We start from the raw sequence: 14,784 nt of genomic DNA, 5'->3' as shown, positions 1-14,784 counted from the left end.
TTTCGAGTGGGAGTGAAATACGCTCGAAATCGAGCAGATTACACTCTTGCCGAGTACTCTTTTTATTTTATTTATTTTTTGTAGAGATACCGTTGTTTTACTTGATGTTGTTTGTGTGCATTGTTTGTTTTGTGATGTTTGGTTTGCTGTACTGCTGGGAATGCATGCATCAACAAGCTCGTTCTCTGCGTTCACTTTATGTAAGTCTGAAATAGTGACAGCAAGACGAACCAGCCTCCAAATTGAAACCCTCGACAATATTTTGATACTAAAATTAAATAATGAACCATTTATGCATTCATGGGTTTTCTTTCAAACCAGCGCTTTTAATATTTTTGGAGAATACTTTTCCACATTTTTTAATGAATACCATTTTAAAAAATTGTTTGGAGGTGTTTATGCTTTTAAAAAAATATTGAATTAATTAAATCACACGGTTGAATTCATTTTATAAATTAAAATAAAAAACATATAAAAATCTTATATGGTATAAGATTTTTATTTGTATTTCACATTTTCAGTAAACAAAATAATCGATCTCCCCACAGCACACAAAAGATCAACATCAAAAAATGTTTGCTACTACACACACACACACAAATAACCAAATTTATTTGTCCACTCGATTTCACTCTTAGAGTGAACTCATACTCTATTTCGAACATTTTGACTCACACTCTTTTTCTTCATCAAGGAGTACTCGCGAGCACTCCCAAACAAAATAAACGAGTGGAGAGTATACTCCCTAAAAAACTCGTACTCTTTACTTACTCCCACTCGGGAGTATTTTTCACTCGCGAGTAAAATCGAGCAAATCGGAGCTCTGCAAAATACAGAAAATTGGAGTGTACCGTTATATACCTAAATGTGATTAAGTACCCTTTATTTATACCAAATGCCAATTTACCGACATTTCGATTGAAGACGTTCCCAAGCTCCCCAAAAACCCAACTTTTTGGGGGTTTCCCTGATTAAGAATATATATAGGGTAAGAAAGGAATATTTCGATAAGTTACAAACGGCGGATGTTTTGAAGGTGTTTTAGTCGGAACGCATGAAAATGTGTAAAAATTGTGCTGAAATCGTTTTATTCCTAGTAGGTTTTTATGTTTTGCATGTATAACCCATTTTTAAAGAACTAAGCTGCATAATACAGATAAATTTCACATTCAAAACACCAAGTTATTGCAAAATCTAGATAAAAATGTCTAAAATAACTAATAGCCTCTATTGATTCTTATCTTATAAATACAATTAGCTCGATGTTTCTGATATCAAAGTAAATGTGAAACTACGGCGGCATCATTTTATATACAAACACACACAAATATTTATATTAGCTATACATACTGATATATGGCCAAAAATGTATCTACACCCTCCATTATTAAATAATGTTAATTTATATCAGACTGTCCCAGGTGTCGTTGATAAGCAAACTAAAATATTTCATGTGTCGTTTTCATTTCACTAATCTAATGATGAAGAAATCCCCATCGGATGGACTACAAAATCAATTTAATTCCCTAAAATGCAATACAAGTTGTATTCAAATGAAAGCGTGCCCAGCACACGACATTCGATCGCATGATTGAAATAACGAATTGTCTGGCGTTATCAATAACTGTGACTTATATGCAACTACGGATACATCATACACACAGACACACTGCTGAAAATAACTTTTCCAATTCAAATGGATGATATACTCTCAAATGTCCCACTCAATTGCCTGTGGTCAAGCCATTAACCAAAAGGGCATTCGTATCGCCACTCAGCATTAGAACCAAGCAATGAGGCCATGAATAGTAACATTTGCAAATTTATTTGCATTGAGACGAGACAGGCGGAAAGCGACTTGTGTGGTGGACTTTTCTTTATTTCCATTGGATGTATGGTGAGGGTGGTATGCTGCAGTATACCCAGCAAAACTAAATGGAAACTGTTTCATCTCAAATAAAGTTTCCATTGGTTATTATGAATGATTTCTAATGAAGTCAAGCAAAATGCTACCAATTGAACTGAATTCGTCTCAAATAGGATTTCGGCCTCCAATCAAGCTTTTTTTTTTGTAAAAGTGAGTAATTCTCCTAACAATTGTCATAACAAATAATTGGCATCCACGATTGTTTTCTGCTTTTCCCATCGAATTTTTTGCTGGGTTTGGTCCACTACCAACTATTGTATTCGCTTGGAAACTTTATTGTTGTTGCTTGCCGGCATGGTATGATGGGGTTTGTTCATAGTTGTGATTTGCTGCAAATCTCGTTTCCCTCGTTACATTTATAGATATTGCTTTTAGGTTCTGTGTTCGGTGTGCTATTGTCCAATGGTACTACCCCCCCTTTGGAAAAATGGATCGGCATCCATCATCGTCATAACGGAACATAATATTTACTATTGGTGTCTGTAATATTTTGTCCATTTGTTGTCTGTTGGCTTTGATTTATTCATTTCATTTGTTCTTGACTTTGATTTGTTTTAATTAAATCCCTCACTCAAATAGTTTCAAATTGAAATGATGATAACGGGCGGAATTGTTGAACAGAAGGTACAACACAATTAGATCACATATACACATATATATCTGCATGTATGTATATATATGTACGTATTTATGAATGGGTGGAGGTGTAATAATAACAACGTAAATAAATATGAATGCCAATATTTGTTTCGATTCTATGATTTATAGAGGTCACTATGTTATTTTCTAATAATAACTGGGCAACAGCAAATGATTGAAAAAGAGAAATATGTCAGTTTGTGTATTTCTAATATAAAATTCTAGCAATTACAATTTATGTAAATATTACAAGGATTGTGAATATTTTCATAAAAATATGTATATTGAATCAACCACCATTTAGTGCACATTAGTAAAAACATTTAAAAACTTCCTATATACCCCAATCCTCCACCGCAACAGAGATCTGAGCTCGAAATTTCAGGATTACAGTCTATCGGTTTAAGCAAAATCCAAATTGTACCAAATTGTACGAATTTTCAAAACTACCAAATCACACAACTAATGGAAATCGTATTTCCCGATTTCAGGACCTTTTGGTTCACCTCAATCAACATTTGATACCATTTAGTGCACATTAGTACAAATTTCCAAAACATCCTACGTGTCCCGATCCGAACTCCAAATTTCAGGGTTCCCGCTCTATTGGTTCAACCACAATTTAAATTGTATTAAATTTTCGACCATTTAGTACCCATGAGTTTGCATTTCCCAAACTACATACATACCCCAATTCTACGCTTCAACAGTAAGCCTTATTTCAGTATTTAGTGTTCCTCATATATCGGTCACCCAAATGCAAATTTGATACCATTTAGTACATATCAGTACTAATTTCCAAAACTTTATACATACCCCAATCCTCCAACCCAACAATGATTATAACTTCAAATTTCAGAATTCCTGCTATATCGGTCCACCAAAACTTCAAATTGTACCAAATTTAGTACCACAACCTAATCCTACACTCCAACAGTGATCCTAACTCCAAATTTCAGAATTTCTGCTCCATCGGTCCTTCCAAAATTCAAATTGTACCAAATTTAGTACCTATCAGTATGAACTTAGTTTGAACTTCCTAAACTACATCTATACTACATTATTTCCATTATCCAAATTGTACCAATTAAAGGACGATTTAGTACTTTTCGTACACATCAGTAGAAAACACTTCAAGTTAAATATTAATTTCAAATTTCCGGATTTCAGCTTCATCCGTTCCTCCAAATTCAAATTGTACCAAATTTATTACCGTTTAGTACTTTTCGTATACATTACTACACACTTCCAAAACCACCTACTAATACCGACCCTACTTCTCAACCTTGATTTCGCATTTCAAATTTAAAAATTTTTAGCTCTATCCATTCACATGCTACGAAATTGTAACAAATTTAGTACATTTTAGTACTTTTCGCATACTTATAATTCGAATGTCCAAAAAGTCCGTTGCTATATGTATTCTACACTTTATCAGTGACGCTCATTTAAAATTTAAGAGTTCTAGCTTTAGTACTTTTCGTACCGTCCAAAAACCCAGCCTCATCTGTCACCTTTGGACCAAGAGTGACCCTCACCCAAAATTTCAAAATTCTAGCTTCAGCCGTTTCGTCTGGGCGTTGATGAATCGTTAAGTCAGTCAATCACTTTACTCTTTTATTAGTATAGATTTCAAAGTCAGTTGTATGACTTTGAAAATTTTGGTCCAAACTCCTTCCAAATATATAGCTTCTTCAGAACCTGTTAAAGGAATTCCCTAATTAAAAATTAAATCCACCAATAAATTTTTTCAAACTAAAACTGAAATGCTTCAAATAAGATCTGAAAAAAGTTTATGTTCTCAAACGTAAATTTCAATTAAATTAAAAATTTAATTCCAATGTTTTTTACATCAATTTCTTATATGACCTCCAGTAATATATTATAAAAGTAATTACAGTTTTTCCTTGTCATTAATCCACAATTATTTTATAAAAAAACACACAATCCCGTTAAATAAATCTTAACGGATGTCCTGATAAAAAACCTCAAAATAAGAACAAAACAATTCGAATACTGATAACAAATATGCAAATAAATTCATAATTGCCACAATTTATATTCATTTTCCGACAATTTTAATAATCCCGCATTTCATTTCATTTTGTTTGCTGACTGGCTGGCCATTTGGTAGCAGCCATGATGCCATGGGCAATAAAAATTTGAATAGAATTTAAAATATCAAAACAAAGTTTTTTCTTTGTTATTTTTTACTTATTATCAAAAAAAAAAAACAGTGGACCATCGTGCACGTATTCTCTGGGTTGGAAACATTTCATTTCATTTATCTTTTTTATATTTTTTTCGTATTACACCACCTGTATTTGTGTATGCGAAAGAGGATTTCAATAAAACGCACTATCACGCACAATATTCACAAAAAAACAGAATCCCAAACGAAGGAGAAAATTACTAATGAAATTATTTGAAATAGGGAATGGTTTTGCGTTTTGGAATCAATGTCGTCGATTCATTTCTATTTTTTCTAAAGTGGTTTCTATTTCCAACAGTGACGTTCGATGACATAACATATAATAATACATACCTACATATATAAATGGTCAAATCATGGTGATAACATTCCATGAAGTCTACTCACCTTTCGATTGCCCTTTATCGCCATGCCTTCTTTTCCGTTGTATCTTCATATCTCTACCTTTCTTTCGACTTACTTTTTTTTTTGATAATCTTATCAAAAGTTTAAGTTTTAAAAAATACAAATGGAATTGCACAAATAAACGAAACATTTATCTGAATTGTTTATAATTTGAAATTGAACGAGGTTAGTTAACTATTTATGGTAAATTCGTACCTTGGCTGAAAAGTTCAGGAAATTTACAAGGGATTTGAAAAATAAGAAATAAGCTGTATTATAATTAGACTGTACATGTATGCTACCTCCCCCCTTACTTAAGAGTTTATTGTCACTTGTTGAGCACTAAAAGAAACATTTCATGATTTTCTACATGGATTCTACTACACCTTGAGATACTTTCGGATTTGAAGATATTTGAAGTATCGAAACGACTAAATCGGTCAGATCATATTTTTGTCCGATCATTTATGTCCGATCATTAATATTGTCCTAAGCGAAACGGAATTAAAAATATCAATAAAAAACCAATTACGGACATATTTACGCCATTTACACCTTCAGCCTATATTTGGCTGAAGTGTTCGAAATTACTGTCTAGTGTCGAGGTGAAGCATTTTTAATTAAATTAATATTTTTCAAAATAGTGGCAGTTAGTGGGGGAGGTACCAGAGATGATAGTCCTCTAATATTAAGATCTTTAGACCACACAGGATTTACTTCGCTTTATATAAGGTATGACTTAATATATAAAAGAGCTTAGAGATAAGGACTGAGTGACTGACAGATCATTGCCCAGACGAAGCGGTTCAAACTAAAAGCTTGAAATATTAAGTGGGTGTTGATGTTGGTATGCAGGCGTGATATAAGGCTGGGTTTTGGAAATTCGTACTAGATGGGTACGAAAAGTACTAAAATGTTCTAAATAAGTTTTTTTTTTTTAATTCGTCCTGTAAGTGTACGAAAAGTATTAAATTTTATATCCATATATTGAACATATATAGCTAGTATCTTGGAATTTTATATGGAATACAGGTTGGGAAGTGTTGTTGAATAGTACCAAATGGTACTAAATTTAGTACTATTTGCATTTAATTTAGCGTGTAGGAAATACAGTTACAGGATTGAAGTAACTTTAACAAATCGTACTTATGTGCACGAATAGTACTAAATGGTACTAAATTTGGTACAAGTTGCAAATTTATTCTCGGGGTCAATTTTTTTTTTTTTTTTTTTTATATAATTCGATTCTACACTAATTCAAGAATGTCTCTTCAAAATTTCAAGTGACAATCTCAAAATTCTTGAAGATATAGCCGATTTATTGTGTCAGCATCAAGTGACGGCTAAAGGGCTTCTCAAACTTTAAACGCGTTTATTATATTTGCGAATGGCGGGCACGATAACTCAAAATCTAATAACCCAATCGATTTCAAATTTTTACACGTTTCTCTGTGGGTGTATAGCTATCGTATGAACTAGGATAAAGCCAATCGGTGAAGATCTTCCTTATTGTTTAACTTGGTTTTTGGTCAAAAATCGTCGATTTTCCAAAAATATTTTTTCAAAGGTCCGCCATATTGTTAACACCTTTGGAATTTTCGGATTCCGATGTTCCAGTGATGAGTTATCATGCCCGCCATCAAAAATAAGGACTTTTCTTTAATTACAAAAAACAACAACAAAGCAATAACAAAAATTTTTTGTAAATTATTTTTCTTCTCTTTTAAATCTTCAAATATATATGTGCAAAGTTACAAACCTTAACAAGCAATTGTATTGATTTACCAGCCCATTGAAAATCTTGAAAAATTAAAATCGAGAATGGGTGGGGTCCCCTTAAGTGATGGAAACTGTACTAAATTTGGTATAATTTTATTTTGTGTGTACGGATAGAGCTGGACTCAAGAATTTTGGAAAATTGGGAACTAAATTCTTAACTACTACTAAATTTAGTACTATTTCGATTTTGGGTGAATGGATAGAGCCTAAAATTGAGATGTGGAAGTAGTTTTACAAATTCGTACTTATGTGTACTAAATAGTACTAAGTTCGGTACAATTTGATTTTGTGTGAACGGATAAAGTTAAAATCCTGAATTTTGGAATTGTTTCAGTTTTACCTTTAAAATCGTAATTAAAATGTAATTTTTACAATTAACCCTTTGGAGACCCGCCGGAATATACAGTTGTGTGTATCTTCTCTACGAAAATGTACCATTTCTCTTCATACAGTTTGTGCAATCGAGGTATAAAATTGATTACACTATTCGCTTCAATAAAAATGTTGACTCTTTGTGAGGAAAGTTCCAGAAGAAGTGGACCGAAGGGTCCCAGTTTCTTATTTGATGTAGGATTTGTAAATACGATTTGCAAATTTTATATGAATTTGGATATTTCTTTCGCTTCATATGAGATTTACAAGCTTTCACAATATTCAATTTTGTGGTAGGTGGTACTAGAAAATGTAGACCGATTAGTCCCCTCTTCGAATTTGATTTAAGTTTAATAAAATCGATTAGTTTTTTTCGAGTCGACCTAAATGATCGATGTTTTGCAAAGAGAAATAACTGACTTAAGGGGACCCCGGGGTCAAATTTTTTTTATTTAATTCGAATTTACACTAATTCTAGAATGTCCCTACAAAATTTCAAGTGAAAATCGCAAGAACTCTTGAAGATATAGCCTATTTATTGTGTCAGCATCAAGTGAGAAAGGGCTAAACTTTAAACGCGTTTTTCTTTTTGCGAATGGCGGGAACATAAATAAAAAATTTCCAAATGTTTACACATTTCTCTGTGACATGGCTGGATAAAGCCAATCGGTGAACCTAGGTTTCAACAGCAACATAAATATTGCCAGACCCACTTAGCATTCTGAACAATTAAGACACTTTCGAGGGCTGCACAAAAAATATGCATACCATGGGGGCAATTGTAGGTGTGTGTATTAATTATTCATTGCTACAACAAAAATCTACTTTGTAAAGAACTGTTTATATGCAATTTAATTCGCAGATGCAACTTCGTTCCAACTGCGATATAACTACACATAATGCAATATGCCCAATGGAGAAACGAGTTGCATAATGATGGGTACGTAGACCAGTGTTGGGCAAAATTAAATTGAGAGCAAGTGTGTGCGAGCGTAGCAGAGAATTCACCATTAAAAACGACTGACGTAAAGAGAAAGAAAGAGAAAATGTGTTTACCCATCGACCCTCAGTTACGGTAGCGTATATGGGTAAGCATGCCTGACGTAGACTCTTCCCCTGTGTTTCCTCTTCATTGCAAAACTTCAACCATTAAGCAAAAACTTACTTAAACTTAAAAATCAATTAAATGATAATCGTCCTTACAGGAAAAACTCAAATAAATAAAAATTAAATCGTTTACTCTCTTCGATATTTGCATCAGCCAAACAGACAGCGGTGGAAATTTGTAACTCGCTTCAAAATTGCCTGAAAAGAAACTTGGAGTCTAAAACAATTATGTTTTTCCAATGTAAAGTGTATATGCCCTCATCAGCTAAAGGCTGAGAGTAAAAAAACTGAATTTTCAACATATTCTTTAGGTCCAATTACAGAGTTCTATGAAGGGTTGTTTTATCGACGTGCACATTTTCCATTTATGTAGTATCAGAAAACCACAATTATCACGTTGAATAGTTTCCAACAATCTGTCTTCGAACTTGATCTGTTTCGTACCATCTTGATGTTAATTTTTGTAGATCCGAAATTTAAATCGAAGAAATGTGGTTTGTGTTTACATATAATTTTAGATTTCATGCAGAATTTTGCGATTCAAAAATTTTTCAAATCTAAAAATATATTGCTTTAGGCTAATTCGTCATCCTTGTACAGGAATTGATAAAAACTATTTTCCCACGGTAATTCTTTGCTATTTACTTTTACTGCTTTACTGCACCCAACATCATTTACAAGAAGAATACAACTACAGGCATTCCTGTCATAAGGGAAATCTCTGACGTAACATTTCCTGATTTATAAAAAACTTACAAAAAACAAACATAAACATAATGACAACATTTAAAAATAAGCCCCACAACTTTCCCCACATAGGATATAAAAATGCAGCAAAATCTATTTTTATTCAACAATTTAAAAATAAAGTGCTCCTCTTTGTTATTGTAATTGTAATATTATGAGACTAAAAATACAAGAGCACTACTTCACGTGTAGTAAGTGCGCCCTTCAAAACTCAATGAAATTATTCCGGGCGCCACAAGAGAAAAAAAAATCAAATGAAACCTTCAAAAGGTGAACGCTTCTGCTGATGCTGGACAAATGTTCATAGCCACCATGCGATGAGAGGTCGGTCGGTCGGTCGGTCGGTCTGTTGTTGTTGATGGAAGTGGGCAATCATTTAAAGTGTTCATTGTTTATTAAAAAAAAAACACATACACATATATAGATGAGTGCTTCTTCTACTTTTTTTCTAAATGGTTTCTTCTTGTTGTTGGAAAATATTTTTTAACGATTTATCTGTTTATTACTTTTGAGTTTACCGTTTAAATGTTTGGTAATATGGTGGAAACAGCAGCAACAGCAGGGCGAAGAAGATAGCAAACAAGTGTTTGCGTATTTCTATTGAGCCCCAGTCATATAATGGAAACAAACGAAAAAACACCCTCCTCTGAAAATAATTAAATCAAAATTAAATTGAAATTTTATTTTCAATTTATTTAAATATGTGTATTTAAAAATTGGGGACAGTGGGTAATGGAAAAAATATAAAGTTATATAATAGTGTGTTCTTATTTACTGAGGGTTAATTTACTCGTACAATTGTATAGATGATGTAAATAAACTACGATTTTGGCAACACTGCTTTAAACAGATAGCACATATTTTGTGCTTTGTTCAACTGTATATGTTTATGTTTGGTCTATAATTTAATGTTGTATTTCAGTGTTGGCCGAGGATCCTCTTTTTGTTACAAAAATATGTTCAGCGACGATACGTAACAAATTAGAATTGTCAATTTTGTAATGAAGATCAACCAGAAAAAGAAATCCATTTTTTATGGTTTAAAAAAGGTTTGTTCGATTTTTAGCTCCCTGGCGATGTTACGACCGCTAACATGCCGGTCAACTTCGACCATTTCTCCGATTTTATTCACTTCCATTTTTAACACCCTGTAACTCACAACTGAATGCACTAATGGATCAAACAAAAAAAATTTTTCAACCTGCAAAGCATACAAAATAATTATTTTTGATGTTGGATTTACGAAACGAGCATAAATTGAAATTTGTTGATCAATACTTTACGAGTATATACTATTATGTTTCCGGCCATCGCACACAAAAAGTATATAAGATATATGTTTTTATCAAAGAGGTTTCGGATTTAATGTTCAAAGAATTAAATGTATAAGTTTATAAAATATTGATCATATGTGGATAACCTACATATGCATTTTTCAATTTTTCAACCTTTTATGGGGGTAAAAATATTGCAACGTGCAAAGCATGGATCAGACATTCCATTCGCCTGATATTGAATTTATATATATTTTGATTTGTAGGGGAGGTATCAGAAGGAGCGGACCAATGGTTCCCATCTCTGGACTTGATCTAGGCAAATTAAAGATAATAGATTGTGCAACGTTTGGTTCAAATCGGGCATTCTATTCGACTGATATTGTATTTATAAATCTTGAAAATGTTTATCATTTGTATGGGAGGTACTATCAAAGTGTATATCGTTAGCTAAAAGGCAAAAAGGCGTAACTAACAAAAGCATAATTGTTTAGGAGAAGCAAAAAACTGTTTTGAATGAAAACTATAAACATGTCATGTGAAATGAAAAAGTATGCCCGGCAGGGTGATATTGCATATGACGAATAATAGACTATAATTCTTTTAACAAATTTAGTTATTTAGTTTAATGGCAGTCATAACAATTAAGTAAAAACGTGAATTTTTTGTTAGTTACTCCTTTTAGCATTTATCAAATAACATTCACAATATTCATTCAAAAAGTCAATTTTAAATTTTTTGTTAGTTACGCCTTTTTGCATTTTAGCTGACGATATATCCTCATTATGCATAAGGCGGAGCGTATAAATATTACAATGTACTCAAATATGATGGTATAAGATTTAAACATTTTTCTAAATTTTGACCATTTTTGGGTTGGTTCTAGAATATGTAAACCTATATGCCCCATCCTCTTTCATTACACAGGTTTGGTTAAAATATTTGCTAGTATGGTTTACTCCGTTCGCATGTTATTATTTCATGCGAAATGAAGACCATTTAGTGGGGAAGGTAAGGTTGAATTAAATTAATTTTTAACACATTTTATAGAGCTAGATTTTGAAAATCAAATAAATCCAAAATGGCGGATTAAAAATTAAATATTTCATTTCATAGCAGTGTTTAATATAGTTAATAGTTTTTTGTACGAAGATTTCATGTCCATGAGAATTTAGAAAATTAAATAACAGTCAATTTGCTTGAGAAACGCACACAAAATCCCGAAAATATCGAATTTTAGGAAAACTGTTAGATGGAGGTAGAAAGTTTTGGGGGCTACCCTAAAAAGTGGACCGAAATGGATCATTATTGTTGGGAAGATTTTCTACCCAAAATAACCGAAAATACCAAAATACAACCAATTTGGTGGAAGGTGAGGCTAATATTTTCCAATTTTTCTCCAGCATGCAATGTTAGTAAAAGTCAATTTTAATTTTTTATTAAATGTTTACATGCAATTTTCAACGAATATCATTCAGGACAGAGAACATATCAAGGCGTCGATTTTTGATATAACCATTAAAATATCCTCTGGCACTGCTTAGCAATTTTTTGAAAAAGAACATGTTTTTGAGATTTAAATACGAACATTTTTCAAATATAAATTATATTCATAATTTTTTTTTGTTTTTTTTTCTATATTATTTGCCATTTTTTCTAGTGACTATTTTTCTAAAAAGTAGTTTCTAAAAAATCAAATTTTAATGATAAAAAATAATAGATTTTCGAAAATGTCCTAAATAAAATGGTGCAAATAATTGTGTGGAAATGCCAATATCTTTACATTTTCTATTTTTATGATTGACCAAAACCGTTCCGAATTTACTCGAATCATAAGACTCGACACATAAGTGGCATAACTAACACCACTTCCTTTTAGTTTCTACAGTAGTTTTCGTTTATAGTCCACAACTATAGTTGCACAACTTTTGTAACACATTTTATAAAGCTAGATTTTGAAATATCAAATTTCGTTTTAAGTCCATTACTGGATTAAAAATCGTGATATAATACACGTCATGGAATATACACAAAACATGTAATTTTATAAATAAAATTTAAGTTTATTAAAACAAATTAATATATTTATTTAAAATAAATAAATTGTTTAAACAATAACCACTGTTCTGGCCACGCATTTCATTAAACCATATAAAAGCGCCTTTTCAATTATCAGGGTGATCACCTTTTCTTTGACGCAATGTTTTTTAAATACAACCAATTTGGTGGAAGGTTTTTTAATTTTTGAACTATTTTTGATTATTTTATAAACTTTTAATTTTTTATTAAATATTTGGCACTCAGTTTTCCACATTTCATATTATTTTCTTCATAGTCTTTCAATAATTTTAATTTTTTCTAACACTAAAATATCGCGCGTACCATTTTCACAACTTTTTGAATCTAGCAATTTTTGACATTTATAAATGTTTCAAATATAAATGCCATTCAAGTTTTTTTTTGGGTGGCCTATTTTTCAAAGAACAGGTGCCATTTTTTCAAATGTCATTTTTCAAAAAACAGGGTGGCTTATAAAAATTTTTAATCTAAAAAATATTAGTTTTGCATGCACAGAAAATGTGGCAAATAAATGTGTGTAAAATGCCAATATCTTTAATTTTCGAAGTTTATATAGAACAAATAATTTGTATGAATTTGGAAGAAAAATGTCACATAAATGGTATAACTAACACCATATCCTTTTTGGCCTTTAAGCGAAATGGACTATAAGCGAAAACTACTGTATAAATATATTTTTTATTAAATTCAAAAGATGATCGATACATTCAGCGAATCTCTCCTTATCACTACCACCTAGAGTGATATATAAAAATATAACTTGTTCTATTATTGTTATAAACAAATAGCGAAATAAAAAAATCCCACTGTGCATACAATTTTACATACAGCGGACAATAATACTTAAAAAAATAGTGGGAGGCAAATCAAATTTTATTCGATGTTTTTTGTTAATTTTGTGAAAGTAGATTGAAATCGCGTAACTGTTAAAATAATAGGCACTTGTTTTCTTCACATTGGTGAATAAACCTCACAGTGGTCGACTAACGAAACATGGAACAGTTATTTGGAAATTATGATAGCTTCGATGTGAAGCGCCTTGCTATTTACGTAAATATTAAATGACTTCTTTAATATTTATTCTATGAAATGGCCATTTTACTTCCAATTCAAATGAAACGGACAAGAAGGTGAAAAACAAACAAATACCGTGGCATTTTTTCTGGGAAATATTTAAATGTTTTTCTTTTCTAACAAATACATCATTTAGTTTAGAGACTTTGTGAAATAAATGCAAACAAAAAAAGAATTATAGATTCATGTGAACGAAATTGAAAGTGTCTGAATAAAATAAAACTAGTGTCAAAATTGTACAATTTTGTCACCACCAAAACTGTCAAACACAAAAGAAATGGTGAAAATGTTGGACCTAGATCGTCATGCCGATTGCCCCCTCTGGGAGGCATTAGCATCACCAGATGTACCCTGGACCGGCCTACACTATGCCTGCCTAAATGTTTTGCACACCTATTGCAAAGTATTCGATAAACAAGAAATTTATGATCTCATTGTAAGGTAAGAAAGATGAAAACCAACAACACCAACAACAACAACAGTAAAGAAACAGAAAACAATACACACACATTTCACTATCCATGTTCACTCACTCATTTACTCACCTACAACGTCATGGCAAACACCAGAAAAATGTATCATTCAAAAATATTTGAAATATTGATGGGCAGATGGATAGATACAATTGCAGAAATCTATTTGGCAATGATATCATTGATGTAGTTGGTGGGGATGTGTTTTACCATTCGGAAAATAACAAGGGGTAGTTTGTTTGTTGGAAAATAAAAAAAAAAATAAAATTCTAAATTTTTAATATACAAAAATTATATTGTTTTTGCGTGTTTCAGCTTGACTATAACTTCCAAACATACACCAAACACTTCATAGATTAGTTACGGGGGTACAAAACTCAAGGTTTTATAATGGCCAACACAATCATCAGATCTCTATCCCACAGAAAAATCTTTGGAGTATCAAAGATAGCAAACGTTTTTGCCACCAGTGTGTATTTCAGTCGAATCCAAATGTTCTTTAAATTGTACTATCTATTCGAAATTTGTTAGTGTTTGTAGATGTAAGATTTTCTGAGTGAGGATCGGGTTAAAATGGAAAAGAGCGATACAAACATACGAATATTGTTTTCTAGTCTTTTACAACCCTATCTACAATTTTATTAGCAAAATTTGTGTAGAATATTTCGAGGTCAAAAAAGTAGTCCTGTGTTATTCAGAAAATAAGGACGAAAAGAT

At 31.8% G+C, this 14,784-nt stretch overlaps 2 protein-coding genes across 3 annotated transcripts in view; both read left to right on the top strand.

Annotated features, from left to right (window-relative positions):
* LOC133330736 (eukaryotic translation initiation factor 4E1) overlaps positions 1–14,784 on the top strand; it is a 158,357-nt gene that overhangs the window by 5,893 nt on the left and 137,680 nt on the right. The window lies entirely within an intron of this gene.
* The window catches only part of LOC133330735 (four and a half LIM domains protein 2), a 283,851-nt gene that overhangs the window by 155,870 nt on the left and 113,197 nt on the right, over positions 1–14,784 (top strand). The window contains exon 1 of one of the 2 annotated variants that reach the window (XM_061539143.1): positions 13,840–14,035. The exons of the other annotated variant lie outside the window; for it this stretch is intronic. Within the exon in view, the coding sequence (XP_061395127.1) occupies positions 13,872–14,035 (164 nt within the window). The 5' untranslated portion in view covers positions 13,840–13,871. Of the gene's footprint in view, positions 1–13,839; positions 14,036–14,784 lie in introns of those variants that run through there. 2 annotated transcript variants of the gene reach the window in all.

This window comes from Musca vetustissima, unplaced genomic scaffold, assembly GCF_032173495.1.
Source record: "Musca vetustissima isolate MV318-11 ecotype Yass unplaced genomic scaffold, APGP_CSIRO_Mvet_v1 utg69497, whole genome shotgun sequence".
NCBI classification, from domain to species: Eukaryota; Metazoa; Arthropoda; class Insecta; order Diptera; family Muscidae; genus Musca; species Musca vetustissima.
Note: the sequence above shows the minus strand (reverse complement) of the source record. Positions and strands in the feature narration are given on the sequence as shown.